The sequence below is a fragment of the Muscardinus avellanarius genome, assembly GCF_963383645.1.
Source record: "Muscardinus avellanarius genome assembly, chromosome: 3".
NCBI classification, from domain to species: Eukaryota; Metazoa; Chordata; class Mammalia; order Rodentia; family Gliridae; genus Muscardinus; species Muscardinus avellanarius.
This window is the reverse complement of record NC_137788.1, coordinates 20,050,726-20,070,484: the sequence shown is the minus strand read 5'-3', so window position 1 is coordinate 20,070,484 and position 19,759 is coordinate 20,050,726. Positions and strand designations below refer to the sequence as shown.

At 48.1% G+C, this 19,759-nt stretch overlaps 1 protein-coding gene across 1 annotated transcript in view; it reads left to right on the top strand.

The window, feature by feature from the left end:
* Nucleotides 1-8,208: 8,208 nt before the first annotated feature.
* RHCE (Rh blood group CcEe antigens) overlaps nucleotides 8,209-19,759 on the top strand; it is a gene marked incomplete at both ends in the record, with an annotated part of 37,428 nt that continues 25,877 nt past the window's right edge. The window contains 3 exons of the mRNA XM_080691351.1: nucleotides 8,209-8,356; nucleotides 9,934-10,018; nucleotides 19,479-19,747. Of these exons, the coding sequence (XP_080547477.1) occupies nucleotides 8,209-8,356; nucleotides 9,934-10,018; nucleotides 19,479-19,747 (502 nt within the window). The remainder of the gene's footprint in view (nucleotides 8,357-9,933; nucleotides 10,019-19,478; nucleotides 19,748-19,759) is intronic.

Sequence of the window (19,759 nt, the reverse complement as noted above, 5' to 3'; positions counted from 1 at the left end):
GCGCAATCCTCCTGTCTCAGCCTCCCAAGCTCAGGGATTACAAGCGTGTGCCACCATGCCCGGCCTTATTCTTTATTTTGAAACAGGGTCTCACTGAGTTGCAGAGGGCCTCACTAAGTAGCTGAGGCTGTCCGCAAACCGCGATCCTCTGGTCTCAGCCTCCCAAATGCTGGGATTACAAGCGTGCGCCACCACGCCTGGCTTATTTTTTATTTTGAAAGAGTCTCACCAAGTTGCTGAGGGTCTCACTAAATTGCTGAGGCCGGCCTTGAACCTACGATATTCCTGTCTCAGCCTCCCAAGTACTGGGGTTACAAGCGTGCACCCGGCTCCCTTGGGATTCTAAGGGCACAGAAGTGGGCCGATCACAGGCGGGCCTCCTGCCAGAGCACTCCCAGCTGCCACTCTTCACCAGCAGTCAGGAAGCAGAGGGGATCTACAGTGGCCACCTCACAGGCTAGTGGAACTGAGGCAAGTCATTTGCTCTTATTCCAAAGACCAAGGGCCGGGTAGGCATGGAGGCCTGTCCCTCCTCCCGGGACTCTCTGATGAACCAGAGGACAGAACTTGAACTTGGCCTTTGGCCAAGCTCAGAATAGCCCTGGAGGGAGGTGATATTTCACAAATAAGGAAAGGGTCTTCCCACTCCTAAACTGCTTGGATTCCTTCAAACTCATCAGGCAGGGCTGGCCGCGCCTCCTCAAACTGGTTCCCGGCCTGCAGGAGCTGCGGTAGAGTCCAGACACTGAGATGGCTAACGCTAATACGCGTGCGTGTAGCCCCCAGAGACCCCTATCAACAGAGATGTTCACTGTAGTGTTTGAAGGGGGACAGTTTAGAAACAGCCCAGATTTCCCACAGAGGGCTGGTGGGACTGGTCACCACGCACCCTCCCATCAGCCAGGTGGGGAAGGCTTATAACTGGCCTTCACTGTGTAGCCAGTGCTCCAAGCACCCCACTCTGTTTTAATCTCTGCAATGGCCCAATGAAATAGCGATTATTACTGAATCTTTATTATAGATAGAAAACTGTGGCACAGAGGGGTTCAGTCACTTGCCTGAGGTCACACAGTAAGTGACAGCGTTGGGGTTCAAACCCAGGCAGTCTGCTGCCAGAGCCTGGGCTCCCGGCCACCGTGCCACGGTGTTGTAGAAGGGTTTTTTTTCCGGCTTGGAAACAGCTCCTGAAATACAGTTCATGAAAAACACCAAGTTACCAAACCGTGTGTACTATATAATCCTGGTTTTGTAAGGGGTTGGGGTAGGCATAAATTCACCTGAATAGAAGAATACCTGAAGGTCTATGTACACAAAATGGATTTTAGAGATATTAAAGTCATGGAGACTTGAAGCTATAAGCTTAAGCTTCTTTGTCTTTTCTTTTTTCTTTTTTTCCTCTTTTATGGTACTGGGACTCACACCCAGGAGCATCTTACCTTGAGCTACACTCCCAGACCTTTTTGTGTTTTTTTTTTTTATTTGAGACAGGGTCTCACTAGGTTGCTGCACTGAGGCCAGCCTTGAACCTGCGATCCTCCTGTCTCAGCCTCCTAAGAACAGGGATTACAGGCATATGCCACCACACCCTGCAGTTTCTTTCTATTTTTGAAGTTTTCTATGGTAAACACGCCAATTTTCCATAATAATCATAATTGCTAACATGTATGGACTATTTTCTACGCGACCCACTCTGCCCTGCTTCATTTACTCTTCACAAGAGAACAACACTGTAATCTTCACTAAGACCAACACTCGAATTTTCTTTCCACTTTACAGATGAGGAACCAGACGCAGAGACTGATTATCTTGCCCACGGCCACACAGCTCATAAACGAAGAGAGGCAAGATGGGAACCCAGATTGCCTGGCTCAAAAGCTCCTGGGCGTTACACGAGTGGATGATGACTTAGCCACCCTTGGCCAGGCATGCCCAGAGCGAGATCACACCCTGGTGCAGCAGGCTCCTGGGAGAGGGTGGAGGACTCGTGTACTTCACCCACACTGCCCGTGCCTGCTTGGCTCCAGCAAGGGGAGAGTGTGTTTACACGGAGCGCGGCGTCCCTCTCTCCCTTTCTCGCTCTCTCTCTTTCTATTTATTTATTTATTACAGAAAAGACATGCTCACACATGTAAGCTGCGGGCTGTCTGACTTGGGTCACTGCTCCCAGGGGCAGCCCGGCCACCGAGGTCACACTGCCACCTGGCCACCTTCCTTTCTATAGCCGGGTTGCCAGGCATGCTTACGTGTTTCCACATTTGTAATACCCCCAGGAGAAAAGCAGAGACCGTCACCTTATTTGACTCCTAAGGAAACTGAGATGGCATGGTCTGGTAACTTGGGAGACAGAGTTGCAAAGTAGTTCACAGCATATGCCGTGGTGTCCCCCGGAGCTGGGTTGGGTCCCGGCTCTGCCATTTATTAGCTGTGTGGCTTTGGGTACCAGCATCGCCTCTCTGAGCAGCAGTTTCCTCATCAGTGACGTAGAGGTGATGCTGCCTGGACTCATAGGCTTGAGGAGAAGATGACGAAATCATGTGTGCAGAACCCTTGGTGCTGTGCTTGGCTCCACAAGTATTTATTGAGCACCTATTATGTGGGCTGAGCACCTCGGCACTGTGGCCACCACAGTGACCACAGCAGTCACGAGTCCCCAGCCTCGGGGTGCACACCTGTAACCTCAGCACTCGGGGGTGGGGGGGACACAGGAGCGTTATGGGGTTGAGGCCAGCGCGCAGGAACTTAGCACTGTTTCAAGGTAAAAAATAAACTGCACTGGGGGTGTAGCTTGATGGTAGAATGGCCCCGGGTGCCCTGGGTGTTCTAGCCCCAGGACCTCCCCCAACACACACACACACACACACACACACACACACACACACACTCCTTGTTCTTGTGTTGCTCAGATTCTTGTGGGAAAAGTATTTCATGCACAGGTGAAATCTACTCTGTGCCAGAGGCTGCACGTGCCATGAGGAAAGCAGGGAGCGGCAGAGTGAGAGTGCTCGTGGGGGGGTGTTCAAGCTGCCTATTTATTTATTTATGTTATTTTTTTTTTATTTGGGGAAGGGGTCTTGTGATGTTTCCGAGGCTGGCTCAAGCTTCTTTCTGGACTCAAGTGATCCTCCCATTTCAGTCTCCAGAGTGGCTGGGACCACAGGAACGTGTTCACTATGCCGCCCTTTATTTTATTTTATTTTATTTTATTTTATTTTATTTTTGTGTGGTACTGGGGGTAGAACCCAGGGGCTTTTCTACCTCTGGGCAATACTCCCAGACCTATTTTATACTTTATTGAAAACAGGGTCTCACTAAGTAGCTGAGGCTGGGTTCAAACCTGTGCGATCGATCCTCCTGTCTCAGTCTCTCAAACACTGGGATTACAGGTGTGCGCCACCACGCCTAGTGTATGCTGCCTTTTTTTTTTTTTTTTTTTGCGGTACTAGGAATGGAACCCAGGGGCATTCTACCTCTGAGCTACACTCCCAGCCCCCCCCCCTTTTTTGCGGTACTGGGATTGGAACCCAGGGACATTCTACCTTTGAGTTACACCCCCAGCCCTATTTTTTATTCGTGTGTGTGTGTGTGTGTGTGTGTGTGTGTGTGTGGTACTGGGGATGGAACCGTTCTACCTCTGGGCTATACTCCCAGACCTATTTTATATTTTTATTTGGAAACAGAGTCTCTTAAAGCCAACAAGGCTGGCTTCGAACCTGCGCGATCCTCCTGTCTCTGCCTCCCAAGCACGGGGATTATAAGCACGCACCACCACGTCTGGCGTTATTCTTTATTTTGAAACAGGGTCACACTGAGTTGCAAAGGGCCTCACTAAGTAGCTGAGGCTGTCCGCGAACCCCGATCCTCCGGTCTCAGCCTTCCGAATGCTGGGATTGCAAGCGTGCGCCACCACGCCTGGCATATGCTGCCCTTTTTAATAGAGCAGTCAGGGAAACTTCCCTTTAAAGCAAAGATCTGAGGAGGGGCGGAGAGCAAACAGGCACCTGATAGAAATGTTCCAGAAGGAGCAGCAGGTGCACAGAGTGTTTTATTCCATGTAAGTGAAAAACCCAACACTTCCCTGCCAGAGCCAACAACTCCCATTTTAGGGTTTGCTTTTAGACACATTCCCTTAGCTTTCCTGTACTTTTGGCACCAGGTGACTCGCCTTACAGCTCTGGAGACAGAACATCTGGAACTGTCATCGCAAAACAGGGGCCTTCTCCAGGGGCCAGAGGGGAAGAGCACAAACTCCACTTGTGACACATCTGGCGAGGAAGGCCACCTACGGGGACGCCCCTTGCTGAGAGCAGACCTTCTGTTCTGGGAGCAGCTGGTCCTTCCATCGCCTTCTCCTCGCTGGGCAGGATCCGGATGCACAGGGGCTTAGGGTGCCATGGGGCCAGCTACTGCCGGTACTTAGTTTGCCAGCCGGTAAGTACTCGGGCAGGTGCTACAGAACCTGGGCATCTTCAGTGTTCACCTCACCAACATCTGGTGGCCTTGGCCAGGTGGGCACTTAGCTGCCTGGTTATCGGGCTTCTAGTCCTGGGCCCAGGCCTGAGGTAGATCACATCCTCCTATCCCTTGCCCAGAGGAGTTCCTCTTTAAGGAAATTCAGTTTAGAAGAGGGGTAATTGCCAGAAGGAGGCTAGAAGTCAGAAGCAGGGTGGCTGGGGGAAAATGGAGATCCCTGAGCTCTGAGAAGTCTCCTTTACCTGCTGTTGGCATAGCAGAAGGCTTGGAATCCTACATTCCTAGATTTTTTTTTTTTTTTTTTTTGAGGTACTGGGGATGGAACCCAGGGGCATTCTACTTCCAAGATACACCCCAAGCCCTATTTTTTTTTATTATTATTATTCTTTAGTTTGAAACAGGGTCTCACTAACTTACAAAAGGCCTCACTAAGTAGCTAAGGCTGTCTGTGAACCGTGATCCTCCTGTCTCAGCCTCCCAAATGCTGGAATTACAAGCGTGCGCCACCAAGCCCGGCCCACGTTCCTAGAATTTTAGAATTGGGAAGAGACTTAGAAGTAATCCAGGCTGAAATGGGCAAGCGCCCATAGGGAATGAGGACGTCCAGGATCACTCCCAGCTCCAGGACTTAGGCGCCCCGTGGCCCGGACAGGTTGCTGAGCCTTTCTCTGCCTCAGTTTCCTCCTTTGTAATATAAGGCATAACATTAACAGTACCTACCACACAGGTCATTAATTGAGTTCATACATGCAAAGTGCTAAGAACAGTGCCTCACAGTAAGTGCTTAATAAATGTTAGTTCCAAAAACATAAAGACAAAATTAACCAGTGTTTGGTGGTTTGCAGCCATTTTTTTCTATGCACATGCTAACATATTGCTGTTATTATTATCTTATAAAAAGTGAGAATGTGGCAAACATGATAGTTCACGCCTTTAATCCTAGTACTTGGGAGGCTGAGGCAGAAGGTTCAAAGATGTGAAGCCAGCCCCAGCAGCCTAGCAAGACCTATCTCAAAATAAAAAATAAAATAGGGCTGGGAGTATAGCTCAGAGGTAGACTTCCTGGGTTCAGCCTCCAGAACCAAACACACACACACACATACAAATAAAGTGATGGTATACTATAGTACACTATACACCATTCTGTAACTTGCTTTTTCTCCAAATAGTATACCTACTTTTGGTAAACTTAAAATCATCTCTGAGCTGGGCGTGGTGGTGCATGATTATAATCCCAGCATTCAGGAGGTTGAGACAGGAGGATCGCGGTTCGCAGCCAGCCTCAGCCACTTAGTGAGGCCCTCTGCAACTCAGTGAGACCCTGTTTCAAAATAAAAAATGGGAAATAGGACTGGGGGTGTAGCTTGTAGGTAGAATGCCTCTGAGTTCCATCCCCCATACTGAAAAAAAAAATCATCTGTGGCCTTCATTGCCTATCTTCAGAACAGTCATACTCCTGGCAGGTTCCATGTCTTACAGCTTCCTCAAGCAGGCCCCTACTGTTGGGCACTTAGGCTATTCTCAGTTTTTTTCCTTCTATGAATATGGCTCACTGAGCAAGAAGTAGCGATGCCGGCTGGCTGGCTGACCTTGGGTGTGCCCTCCCTGCGCCTTAGTTTCTTCATGCAAGAATAAGATAACGAGGTCCGTCTGGACATCCCAAGACATCTCTGAGCAGTAAGGTGCTCACTGCCACACAGCAGTCTACTTCTCTGGATAGCTGGAATGGTCAGCAAAACACCCGCTTGGATTGGGCCAAATTGGCCTCCCTGCGGTGCCCAGCCATTCCATCTGTAGTCGGCAGCCAGGGCCTGGGCCAGTGCTCCCTCCCTCCCCTCGCTGGATGCTCGCTGTGCACAGAGGGCCAGATGAGAGGTTGGCTGCAGAGTCAGAACTGCACCCAGACAGTGCAGCCCCCAGGTCCCACGCCGGGGACGCCCTCGTGGTGGAGTGGGGCGAGTGGAGTTCTCTAGCATTTGTGCCCGGATGCTGTGGGAGGAGGGACCAGAGGTGGTGGAGGCTGGATCAGGACCTTTCCAGGGTTTTACTAAAGCCAAATCCAAGCCTTCTTTCTCTTCCCCTCCCTACCCTGAAAACATTTATAAATGAGTAGGTTCAGAAATAAATTCAAATGTAGGTGATTTTTTTTTTTTTTTCGGTACTGGGGATGGAACCCAAAGGCATTCTACCTCCGAGCTATACCCAGCCCTATTTTTTAATCTTTATTTTGAAACAGGGCCTCACTGAGTTGCAAAGGGCCTCACTAAGTAGCCGAGGCTGTCCTCAAACCAAGATCCTCCGGTCTCAGCCTCCCGAATGCTGGGATTACAAGCGTGCGCCATCACGCCCGGCATCAAATGTAAGCGATTCTAACTGTAACTCGAAGCAGTCAGCTCCTGTGGCGTTCTAGCTCCGAGCTACAGCCCAGCCCTTTTAATTTTTTGTTTTGAAACAGGGTCTTGCGGAGTTGCTGAGGCTGGCCTTGCCTGTGCTCCTCCAGTCTCGTCCACCCAAGTATTAATTTTCTTTGTGTGTGTACTGTAATTTTTCATCACATTGGGGTAAAGAGTGACAGAAGACCAGTGCGCAGGAATCTCGGCCTTCCCACGGGCCCGCCCCTCCTTTCCCCTCCCTGTGTGTGTCTTTGCCATTGGCACTGGTCGTTTTGTATACATTCATAGCTCTATTTCAGCTGGTGCATCCTGCATGCCTGGCCCACCCCTCGGCCCTTCCCCAGCCCTCCTCGGTCACTCCTTTGGCGTCTTTGCCCTTCTATCTTATGTTACCTTATTTCCAAATATCTCTGTAGCTTCCACATGTAAGAGAAAACATGTATCTATTTGTTTTCATTTTTTTGGGACTGGCTCTACTTGCCTAGTATGATGTTCTTAAGGGTAAGATTTCAAAGAGAAATTTTGCCAATCTGGGGGCCTCGGTTTCCCCTTTTGGCAACCTCGGAACGTTAACCCATTTCCTGCCTTTAAAAGAATGTGTCCTCTATCCCAATAGAGACCGACTCCAAGGCCTTGGGCATGCTAGGCAACTGCTCAACTTTTTATTTTTTTGGAAATTTAAAAATTAGTTACAACTGCTTGACTTCTGAGCTACACCCTCCCCCCAATTCCCTGCCAAGGATATGAGGAGGATGAACACAAGTAACAAGGAAGCCGGGCGCGGTGGCGCACGCTTGTAATCCTTGCGCTTGGAGGGCTGAGACAGGAGGATCTTGGTTCGAAGATCCAGGTCTGAAGATGCAGGTTCGAAGCCAGCCTCAGCTACTGAGTGAGGTTCTCAGCACCTTCGTGACACCCTGTTTCCAAATAAAGTATAAAACAGGTCTGGAAGTGTAGCCTGGAGGTAGAAAAGCCCCTGGGTTCCACCCCCAGTACCACAAAAAAATAAAAAATAGAAGTAACAAGTAAAGGAGGCTTGTCAGCCATGGGCGCTATGTGAAGGCCCCCCTCTAAATAGAGTATAGTAGGAACTTGTGGTGGCAGCAACGCGGGGGGTGAATTAATGATGTTGGAGTGGACACATTGCCTGCTCCTTTCCTAGGCCTCTGCTCGCTGTTGCTCCACAGACAGGCGGCGGGGCCAGCCCTGCAGCCCCAGATAAGGCCTCCAGCGGCAGCCATGCAGCGCCAGATAAGGCCTTGGTGTCCCCATTGCTCCCTCAGGTGGCTGTGGGGGACGCGGTGAGGCTGGTGCTGTGGAACCCCCGCGCGGAGAAGGACACAGGATGGGCTCCAAGTACCCGCCGTCTGCTCGGTGCTACCTGCCCCTGTGGGCCCTGGCCCTGCAGGCTGCGTTCATCCTCGCCTTTGCCTTCTGCACCTCCTACGACACTCCCCCCAAGAACCAGGAGGTGTTCCTGTGGGCCTATCAAGGTGAGCGGCTCCCAGGAGAGAGCAGAGGACGGGCACAGAGGCCAGCAGGATGCAGGGACGCGGGTGGAGGTCTGTGGGTCTCCGAGGGCACAGGCGTTCCCTTTCACAAAGGTCCCAAGGAAAGGAATCCTTTTTGTGGTACTGAGAATGGAGCCCAGGGACCTTCTACCTCCAAGCTACACCTCCAGATCTATTTTTATATTTTATTTGGAAACAGGGTCTCACTAAGTTGCCAATAGCCTCACTAAGCTGCTGAGGCTGGCTTTGAACCAGTGACCCCTCTGTCTCAGCCTCCCAAGTACTGAGATTACAAGTGTGCACCACCATGCCTGGCTTCTATTTTTTTTTTTTTAATTGGGGATGGAACCCAGGGCCACTGTGCCTCTGAGCTACACCCCAGCTCAGCTATACCCCTTTTTAAATTTTGAAACAGGTCCTCCCTAAGTTGCTGAGAGTGGCCTCAAATCTGTGATCCTCCTGCCTCAGCCCCCAAAGTGCTGGGATTACCCGTGTGCCCTGCAGCGCCTGGCTCACAGCTGACAATTTGACAACCTGGGTGCCGCCTCTTCCGTGAAGCCCGGGTAGGTTTCTCAGGACAGAGCATGGGGCCTCCTGAATTCCTACACCAAAATGATCTTCCTGATTCCCTACTCCCCCCAGCCATCTCTCTCTTTAGCAGCAAGTTTTTGTTTGTTTGTTTGTTTGTTTGTTTGTTTTTGTGGTACTGGGGATGGAACCCAGGGACATTATACCTCCGAGCTATACTCACAGCCCTATTTTGTAGTTCTTTTTTATTTTTGAAACAGAGTCACTGGAGTTGCTAAGGGCCTCACTAAGTAGCTGAGACTGTCCGCGAACCACGATCTTCCGGAATGCTAGGATTACAAGCGTGCGCTATCATGCCAGGCTAGCAAGGGGTTTCAGGTGGCTGTTGAGTGTGGGGGCCGCCTTCTGTTTGGGGTTTCTCTTGCCATCTTTTGCACCTTCTTGGCCACCCTCCCACCTTCTTCTCACTCAGGGACTGGAAAATCTGCAAAGCCAGCAGGAATGGTGGAGGGGGAGGGGAGGTGGTTATTTCAAATGCATCTAAAAATATCTCCAGACCGCGGTGATAACAGCTATAAACAAGACAGATGTCCACAGCAGTGTGACTTTCCTGAAAAAAAAAGAAAAAAAAAAACTTAAGACGCGTTTCAGGCATTTCATCGGGCTGATAGATTGCTTCCGTAGATGGGCCTCCCTGCCTCCAGGAGGCGGAGCTGCAGCCTGAGCCTGGCTGTGCTCACGTGTGCACAGACTAGTCAACTGGAAGCAGAGGCCTGCGGCAGAGGCAGGACAGAAAGGACACAGAGAGACAAGTGCCTACACCACTCAGTGGCCTGACTTTCCGCGCCAGACATGCAGACCTGCGCATAATTTTAATTCAGATCCATTTTATTTTAATTCTTTTCAATCCAACACAGTATTTATCACAATTCAGCCTATTAATTTGTTCCTCTCTTCTATCATGAATATCGAGCGTGAAAGCTAGACACACAATGATTAGAGCTGATTTTCACTGAACACTTATATACCAGTCACCACACGAAGCACTGCACGTCCTCGTAGCCACCCTGGGCGACGGTCCTACCAGGATCTCTGTTTTTCACAGGAGGAAACTTGGTACGTGGACGTTTAAGTCATCTGTCCAGAGTCGCTAGCGATGCTCAGAGGTTTAAATTAGGCATCTTGGCTTTATTCTCATGCACAGAAGCACTTTGTCTTATGGCTGCTTTTGATGGTGGGGTTGAGTCACTGGTCCTAGGACCAGGACCACTCATCCAAACCCGCAGGTTGGCACGAGAGTCTGCATTCTTCATGCCTACGCTGTGTTGCTAACGTCGGTTTAAAGTGTCCTCGGAAACTCACTCCCTGTGGAAGGACTGAGGAGGACCCATAGCCCAAGCAGGGAAGCCGGTGGTGTCAGGCAGGGCAGGCTTCCGGAGTCTGCTCAGCGGGTCTGGAGGTCTGGGAGGTGACCATGTGGAAAGGGAGGCAGATGGGGTGGGTGGCCACGCCTGTAATCTCAGTACTTAGGAGGCTGAGACGGGAGGATTGCAGGTTTGAGGCCAACCTCAACTACTTAGTGAGAACCTGTTTCATTCTACCTCCAAGCTATACCCCCAGCCCTATTTCTTATTTTGAAACAGGGTCTCACTAAGTTGGGGAAAGCCTCATAAATTGCTGAGGCTGACTGCAAACCTGTGATTTCCTGTCTCAGCCTCCTAAATACTGGAATTAGAGGCATGTGCCACCATGTCAGGCCTAATTTCCAGTTTTAAAATAAGTGGGGCATTAAAGCCCTTTCCGTGCAAACATGGAGTACACTGGCCTGGGCTCAGCAGGCAATGTTATCCTGGCATAAAGGGGAAACAGGGTGTGGTGGACCCACTGAGTTGAGTAAGTCTTCCATTCTGCGACTTCACAGGAAGCAGACATGGGCTAAGCTCAGGTTTGGGTTCTAGAGAAAGCCATTCCAGGGGTGGGGAGGGGCTGCGGTCCAGGCCTAAGTCTAGTGTGGAGATGGATTATCGACCAGAGGGCTTCAGACTTCTGATGGTGCACATCATTTTCTGAGCATAATCTCAGCTGCTTGGGAGGCTAAAGCCAGAGGTTCCCTGGAGCCTGGGAGCTCAGGGCCAGCCTGGGCAACATGGCAAGACCTTATCTCAAAAAAAAAAAATATACACACACACACACACACACACACACACACACACACACACACACGGCATGGTGGCGCACACTTGTAATCCCAGCATTTGGGAGGCTGAGACAGGAGGATCACAGTTTGAAGACAGCTTCAGCTACTTAGTGAGGCCCTTTGCAACTCAGTGAGACCTTGTTTCAAAGTAAAGAATAAAAAATAGGACTGGAGGTATAGCTTGGAGGTAGAATGCCCCTGGGTTCCATCCCTAGTACCCCCCCCCCAGTGTATGTATGTGTGTGTGTGTGTGTGTGTGTGTATATATATATATATATATATATATATATATATATATATATATGACAAATATATATATAAATAATAAACAGAAATTTAAACACTTTAAAAAAGTAAATAATGAAAATGAAATATGTAATGAAACAAAATTTAGTTAAAAATTTTTATTTTAATTTTTAAAATTTATAAACTCAAGCCAGGTGTAGTGGCACACGTCTATAATCCTAGTACATAGGAGCTGGAGAAAGAGGGTAACAGGTTTGCAGCCAGCCTCAGCTACTTAGTGAGGCCCTCTGCAACTTAGTGAGACCCTGTTTCAAAATAAAGTATAAAAAATAGGGCTGGGTGTAGCTGGGAGGTAGAATGCCCCTTGGTTCAATGTTAAGCAAAAAAAATATAATTTTATTTAATATTTAAACTTAGTAAAAATGAAATATTAACTGTAAAAAATTAAATATATAAACCAGGCATGGTAGCTCACACCTGTAATCCCAGTACTTGGGAGGCTGAGACAGAAGGATTGCAGGTTAAAGGCCAACCTCAGCAATTTAGTTAGGCCCTCTGCAATTTAGTGAGATCCTGTTTCATAAGAAAAAATAAAGTTGGGAGTGGTGGCATATGCTTTTAATTCCAGCATTTAGGAGGCTGAGACAGGAGGATCGCGGTTCGCGGACAGCCTCAGCTACTTAGTGAGGCCCTTTGCAACTCAGTGAGACCCTGTTTCAAAATAAAGAATAAAAAATAGGGCTGGGGGTGTAGCTCAGAGATCGAATGCTCCTGGGTTCCATCCCCAGTATCTGAAGGAAAGAAAGAAAGAAAGAAAGGAAGAAAGAAAGAAAGAAAGAAAGAAAGGAAGAAAGAAAGAAAGAAAGGAAGGAAGGAGAGAAAAGAAAGAAGAAAAGAAAAAAGAAAAGAAATTGGCCTGGGGGTATAGCCCAGAGGTAGAATGCCCCTGGGTTCAATCTGCAATACCACACACACACAAAAGAAATATATGATATTTTCAAACTACTAAACATGATGATGTCAATCTGTAGCAAAGACCTTTGTTAACACTGACAAAAGAGTATGAGAGTGTGGCAAATTAATTCCTCAGCATCTTTTTGATAATTTTTTTCTTTTTTCTTTTCTTTTTTTTTTTTTTTGGTGGTACTGGGGTTCTTGGAAGCCCTTCTACTTCCGGGCTACACTCCCAAGCCTATTTTTTAATATATTTTTTAATTTTTTTATTGGTGCACTGTATTCATACATCATAATAGGATAAAAATAATACTTTTGTAGACATACATGCACACATTGCCCAGTTAGCACCTACCCGCTCCCCACCCCGTCCCCTCCCCATCCCTCCTTCCCATGCTTGGCTAGTGGTTGACATCTAGTATTATAGCAATTTATCCAATATTAACGTTGATAATCTCACATAACAGTTTCATTTGTCTGATACCAAGCTTTTGATGACTCAAAGATAACATTTCAATATTTCTTTTTGCTTTCTTTCTTACCAGAGAATATTTCTTTCTTTTTCTTTTTTAAGGTGAAACTATCATATATTTATTTATTTTTCACAAAAAATCTATCCTAATATGGAATATGGACTCTAGATACCCAAATCGATCTCGAAAAAGAACAAAGCTAGAAGATGTATATTTTCTGATTTCAAACCATATAAAGCTACAATAATTGAAACCGTGTAGTACTGCTATAAAGGCAGATATATAAATTAGTGGAGTAAAATAAAAAGCCTAGAAATAAATTCTTCCATATATGGTCAAGTTATTTTTGACAATGTTTCCACAAACATTTGGTGGAGGAAATAGTTATCTTTTAACTAAATATTGTTGAAAAATAATAATTACATGAAAAAGAATAAAATTGGACCATTACCTAACACCATATACTAATATTAACTCAAAATATATAAAAGACCTAAATATAAATCTTAAGACTATAAACTTTTAGAAGAAAATCTGGGTCATAAAACCTCACAACATTGAAATTGGCAGTGATTTCTTGGATATGATTTCAATGGCACAGGCAACAAAAGGGTAAATAAACTCCCTAAAAAATAAAAACATATTGTATATCCAAAGACAATATAAACAGAGTTAAAAGTTACTGATAGAATGGGATAAAATATTTCCAAATGCTATATCTGAAGGTATATTAGTATTCCAACTAGAAATCCTAAAAATTAGCAACAATAAAAGCAAACAATACAATTTAGAGATAGGTAAAAGACTAACATAAATAATGAATCTCCACAGATAATCAATCTTAGTTGTCTGTTGGATGGAAAATCTTGTTTCTCTGGTTCTGGTGTGTGTTACCTATTTCTTCTTTGTAGTTAATCTCTTTGAGTATTTTCTCTAGCGCTGGTTTTGAAGACATAAATTCCTTCAGTTTCTGTTTGTCATGGAAGTTTCTTATTTCCCCATCTAATTTGATAGAAAGTTTTGCTGGGTAGGAAATTTTTGGCTGGAAGTTATTTTCTTTCAGAGTTTGGAATATGTTACTCCAAGCCCTTCTGGCTCTCATGACTTGGTTTGGAAAGTCTGGAGTGATTCTAATTGATTTGCCTCTGAATGTCACTTGGCCCTTTGTTTTTGTTGCCTTTAAGATTCTCTGCTTGGCTTCCACATTGGTCATTTTGACAATTATGTGGCGTGGGGATCCTCTTCTCCAATCCTGTCTTAAGGGAGTTCTATAAGTTTCCTGGACCTGTGTATTGACCTCTTGCTCTATGTTTGGAAAATTTTCTGCTATTATTTCTTTGAGGATATTACTTATCCCTTTGGTTTCACCTTCTTTTCCCTTCTCTATTCCAATTATTCTTAGGTTAGCTCTCTTAAAATGGGCCCATATTTCTTAAATGTCAGATTCCTGCTGTCGGATTTTTTTTTCTAAATTAGAAACTATGCGTTCATTTTTTGAATGATCTTCTAAGATCAAGATTCTATTCTCCATGTGGTCTAGTCGGTTGTTTGTACTTTGAATTGAGGCCTTTACTTCATTAATTGCATCTTTTATTTCTTTTTGACTCTCTCTGAATTCTTTTCAAAACATCTCTATTATTTCTACAGTTATTTTCCTGATTTGATCTTCTAGAAATCTCTGAATTTCTGTTTTATCAGGTTCTGATGTTGTGGGGTTGTGGGCATTCATTGCTCCATTGTTATTCCTCTTTCTCATGATTTTGGAAGTTTGTGCCTTCTCTGGGTTCTTCCCTTGGGTCACTAAGACTTCACTTAAGGTGCTCTGGATCTCGAGTCTGTGGTATCTCGGTCCCCACTACTCCTTTACTGGGTTGTATCGCAGAGTCTCAGACCCAGGGAGTCAATCGAGGCTGCTTTAGACCATGGGGGGTGCCGGGTTAGGCATTCTCCTATGGTGTGATATCTCTGCCACCACCACTCCCCCACTGGGTCAAGTCCCTGGGAGTACAGTACTGGGATTTCTCCTCCAGGGCCCACAATTTGACTCACTGTTATTGAGTAGGCAGATGGAGGTGTAGTGAACTCGGTGAATTCGCTGCTGCTGCTGCTGCTGCTGCTGCTGCTGGTGGCAATATGGTGCCGCTGCCACGCCCTCGGCTGTGAGGCTGGCGTATTTCTTCTCTGTTTTTTTTTTGTTGTTTTTTTTGGTGGCACTGGGGTTCCTGGAAGCCCTTCTACCTCCGGGCTACACTCCCAGACCTATTTTTACATTTTTTTATATTTGGAAACAGGGTCTCCTAAGCCAGGGCGCGTGGCTGGCTTTGAACCTCCTGTCTCTGCCTCCCAAGCGCGGGGATTACAAGCGTGCGCCACCACCTCCGGCTTCTTCTCTGTTTTTGAGCTCTGCTCTGAGTCCCTGCAGGGTGTGCTGAGCCCAGCCTCTGGGAGCTTTAGATGCTTTCTGCGCTGAAAAATCTGCCGAATTCCTCCCGGCTGATCCGCAGCGACTCACCTCAGCTCGCTGTCCGCCGCTCCTCTCTGGAGCCTGGTGGGCTGTTGAGTGCGTTGGGCTGTAGCCGTCCTGTGAACTTGCCGCTGCCGCTGGCAGTAAGGCACTGCTGCCGCATCCTCGGGCGTGAGGCTGGTGTATCTCCTCTGTGGCTTTGAGCTCCGTTCTGAGTTCCCCTCCTCTCTGGGGCCTGGTGCTGCAAGAAAACATGGCGCTGTGCCGTTCCGTGCCGCGACTCCGGCTGCACCACTGCGGTCTGGTTTCTGGTGTCTTGTTTTTCCAGCCCTTTTTTCTCTGTCCCTTGTAATTACATTTTTTGTTTCTCTGCTGATGGTGTTTTCTGGCTATGAAAGGCGCTGATTTTGTGGTAATAGAGATTGGTTGTTAGCGGGGCTCATAAGCCCCGCTTTCCTCCATCGCCATCTTCCCGGTATTTTTTTATATTTTTATTTAGAAACAGGGTCTCTTAAGCCAGCATGGCTGGCTTCGAACCTGTGCAATCCTCCTATCTGGCAGTTGGACCTAGCTAGCCCCTAGGCCTGTGATTCCAGAGGTTTAGTCCAAACTTCACATGGCAGCTGGAGTTCCCAGTGAGGGGAAAGAGGGTGATGTACGGTGCTTGTCAAACCTCTGCTTGGAGAGTGCTTATTGATGTCCCAAAGGCTGACACCGATTACCCGGCCAGGCCCAGCGAGGCATGTTGTTCCTAATGGAACAATCCACCACATAGAGCCTGCCTAGGGACCACTTTGAAGGGCCACCTTGAGCCCAGTGCTCTGGATATCACCCAGCTACAGAAAGACAGGAGGGCTTTTCCAGTGTCATGGAAATACCCCAAACCCTGCCCCCCCCCCACTTACATCTCAGCCTTGGGCTGTCATTTTGGGAAATCTCTTCAGCTCTTCCTTGCCTGCTGCTAGGTAAGAGCAGGCTGGGAGCTGAGGCCACAGGGAAAGGAGGCTGTGTGAGTCTGCAGGGGTCCTGTGTGTCTGCCATGGGGAGAACATGGGTGGAGGCCCAGCCCAGAGCCTGGGAACCAAGCTGGGCCTGGCTTCAAAGTGTGAGCAGTAAAGTTCCTGCAGGCCAGAGGGAAGGGCGAGAGAGGATGGGGCAGATCCAGAGCGCAGGGGCACAGGCTAGAGGGAGGAGGTGGCTGGCCATGGGGATGGCCTCTAAGGGCTGAACTGCAGCCATGCAAATACCCAGCCTCAATCAGCTGCTGGTAATGGGCGAGGTGATTAACATGGCCCAGCAAGCCCCAAGCCCACAGCGATGCTCAAAGCCGGTGCCATTGCTTCATGCCCATTTTTTGGATTAGGAAGGCAGAACTGAGGTAAAGCCAGGTTCTAAATGCTAACACCTGACTCAGAGGACCACGCTCTTCACCACTGCATGATACATGCTGCCCGGTGGGGCCAGGAAGGAGCAGAGCTAAGTGCAGGCAGTGGGGGTTCAAATCTCCCTCCGAGCCGGGCATGGTGGGGCATGCCTGTAATCCTAGTACTTGAGGTGCTGAGACAGGAGGATCACAGGTTTGAGGACAGCCTCATCAATGTATCAAGACTGTCAGCAACATGGTGAGATACCGACTTAAAACAAAAAATAAACCAGGCATGGTGTTGTATGCCTGTAATCCCAGTAGCTGGGATGCTGAGACAGAAGGATTACAGGTTTGTGGTCAGCCTCAGCTACTTAGACCCTGTTTCAAAATAAAAAATAGAAAGGCGGGCCCGGTGATGCATGCTTGTAATCCCAGCATTTGGGAGACTAAGACAGGAGGACCGCAGTTCGCAGACAGCCTCAGCTACTTAGTGAGGCCCTTTGCAAGTCAGTGAGACCCTGTTTCCAAATAAAGAATGAAAAATAGGGCTGGGGGTGTAGCTCGGAGGTAGAATGTCCCTGGGTTCTATCCCCACCACCATAAATAAATAAATAAATAAATAAATAAATAAATAAATAAATAGGCCGGGCGTGGTGGCGCACGCTTGTAATCCCCGCGCTTGGGAGGCAGAGACAGGAGGATCGCGCAGGTTCGAAGCCAGCCGCGCGCGCTGGCTTAGGAGACCCTGTTTCTAAATAAAAATGTAAAAATTGGTCTGGGAGTGTAGCCCAGAGGTAGAAGGGCTTCCAGGAACCCCAGTACCACCAAAATAAATAAATAAATAAATAAATAAATAAATAAATAAATAAATAAATAAATGCCGGGCATAGTGACGCACATTTGTAATCCCAGCATTTGGGAGGCTGAGACTGGAGGATCATGGTCTCATGGTTCGTGGCCAGCCTCAGCTACTTAGTGAGGTCCTTTGCAACTCAGTGAGACCCTGCTTCAAAATAAAAAATGAAAAAATAGGACTGGGGGGTGCAACTTAGAGATAGAATGTCCCTGGGTTCCATCCCTAGTACTGCAAATAATAATAGTAATAATAATAATAATAATAATAATAATAATAATAATAATAAATAGAGCTAGGCATGGTGGTATATGCTTGTAATCCCAGTACTTGGGAAGCTCGGACAGGAGAATCGCAGGTTCATGGCCAGCCTCAGCTACTTAGTGAGGCCCTCTGCAATTTAGTGAGACCCTGTTTCAAAATAAAGAACAACAACAACAACAACAACAAAAACAAGGCTAAGGGTGTTGTAGCTCATAGGTAGAGTGCCCCTGGGTTCAATCCCTAGCACCACAATAAATAAATAAATAAGTAAATAAATAAATAAATAAAACTGAGGGTGTAGCTTGGAGATAGAATGCCCCTAGTACCACAATAAATAAATAGTCTGGTGGAGTAGCTAGGAGGTAGAGTGACCTTGGGTTCAATCTTAGTATTAAAAAAAAAACCTGCCACCATTTACTAGCCGTGTGACCTGAGCTAGTTAAAACAGCTCTGTCTTCACTGCACAGGTGTTGAGGTGCCTGGTGGGTGGCTGTGCCCTCTGCACATCACCACTACAGGCATGCCAACAATTGCCTCAGCTCCCACTGCTGCCCTGCCGGGTTGACCTTCTTTCTCCAAGTCCTGGGGCCCCTGTGAATGTCTCCTGAAGGCCTAGCTTAGCTGCACCGTTCCTTTCTGAGTCGGGTCCTAGGGGGGCGAGGGTAGCGTACACCAGCTCCTTATCAGCCTGAACACCTTGCAGTCCATTAGCTTATCAGGAGCCGCAGAGTGCAGAGCTGCGCTGAGACCCAGTGGGGATGTCCGGAGCTGGGAGAGCTGAGGCCGGGGCCTGAAGCCTATCGGAGTCTGGGAGGGAGGCGAGAGAATGTAGGAGGTGGTGGGAGAAGGAGCCTAAAACCAAATCTTTCTGCTGGCCAGTTGGGGTGGCTGGGCTCTGCAAACAGCTCCTGGAAACTGCTGCTTTTGAGCCGGGCGGGGTGGCGCACGCCTGTAATCCTAGTTAAACTTGGGAAGCTGAGACAGGAGGGTCACAGGTATGAGGTCAGTCTCAGCAATTTAACGGGACTCTTAACAACCTAGCACCCTGTTTCGAAACCAAAAGTAAAAAGGAGAGGGCATGTGGCTCAGAAGTAGAATGCCTCGGGGTTCAATCACCAGTACAAAAAAACAATTTCTCTTCTTGAACAGAGCATGATTCTTCCCTTAGGGATAGAGGAGCCAGGGGAAGAAGGCCGTGAGCTTCGATGCCTGGAGTGGGGGCCCCTGGACTGAGTAGGCTCTCCCTCCCCCACCTGTTCTTTGACTTTCTAACCTCAGAGCCCTGCCTCTACCTTCATCCTGCTGAGTTTGCTAACTCACTCCCCAGACTATTCCAGAGCTGTAAAGGCCCTAGAAAATATCAGCCCCAACCCCTATGTGTTATAGATAGGGAAACTGAGGCCCAAGCGGAAAGAAAAAGAGTGAGAGACAGTCTAGCCAGGTAGAAAGGCTTTATAGCGCAAGTGCAGACCGGAGCTCCACTGGAGGCGTGCTGTGTCTCCAGGGAAACCACAGACTCTCTGGTCCCCTCCAGTAAAGGGGGAGGAAAGAAGAGGGATCTCCCTTCTCATGGAGTCTTCACTAGGTCGTGGCCCTGTGCATGCAGCATTGCCACTCAGTGGCAGGGGAGTCATGTCTAACGCCGTACCTAACAAAGGTCGAATTTGAACATCTCAAGTGAGCTGTGCAATCTGCCACTGTCCCCAGGCCTCACGGTTCCCACATGTGCATTGCACCTTCATAAAGGTGTTTCCTGAAGGGACTTCGAGGGTGCCAAGGGGAGCCCCTGTGTAAGCACATGCCCCATGCACTCCGCCCTCGCTGTCCAGGGCACACCAGCACAGGACCCCGGCAGTGGTTCCCCACCTCCCCCACCATGGGAGAGAAGCAAAGAGATCACTTCTCACCACTCCCCCGCCCCCGGACCTCATGGTGGTCCTGAGCCCCCCTACGCCCCAGGGACGCCATGGAACATCACCACCCACCCAAGTCCCCAGCTCCAGATGCTGGCACTGCCCGTCAGCATATGTGGGCGTGCTT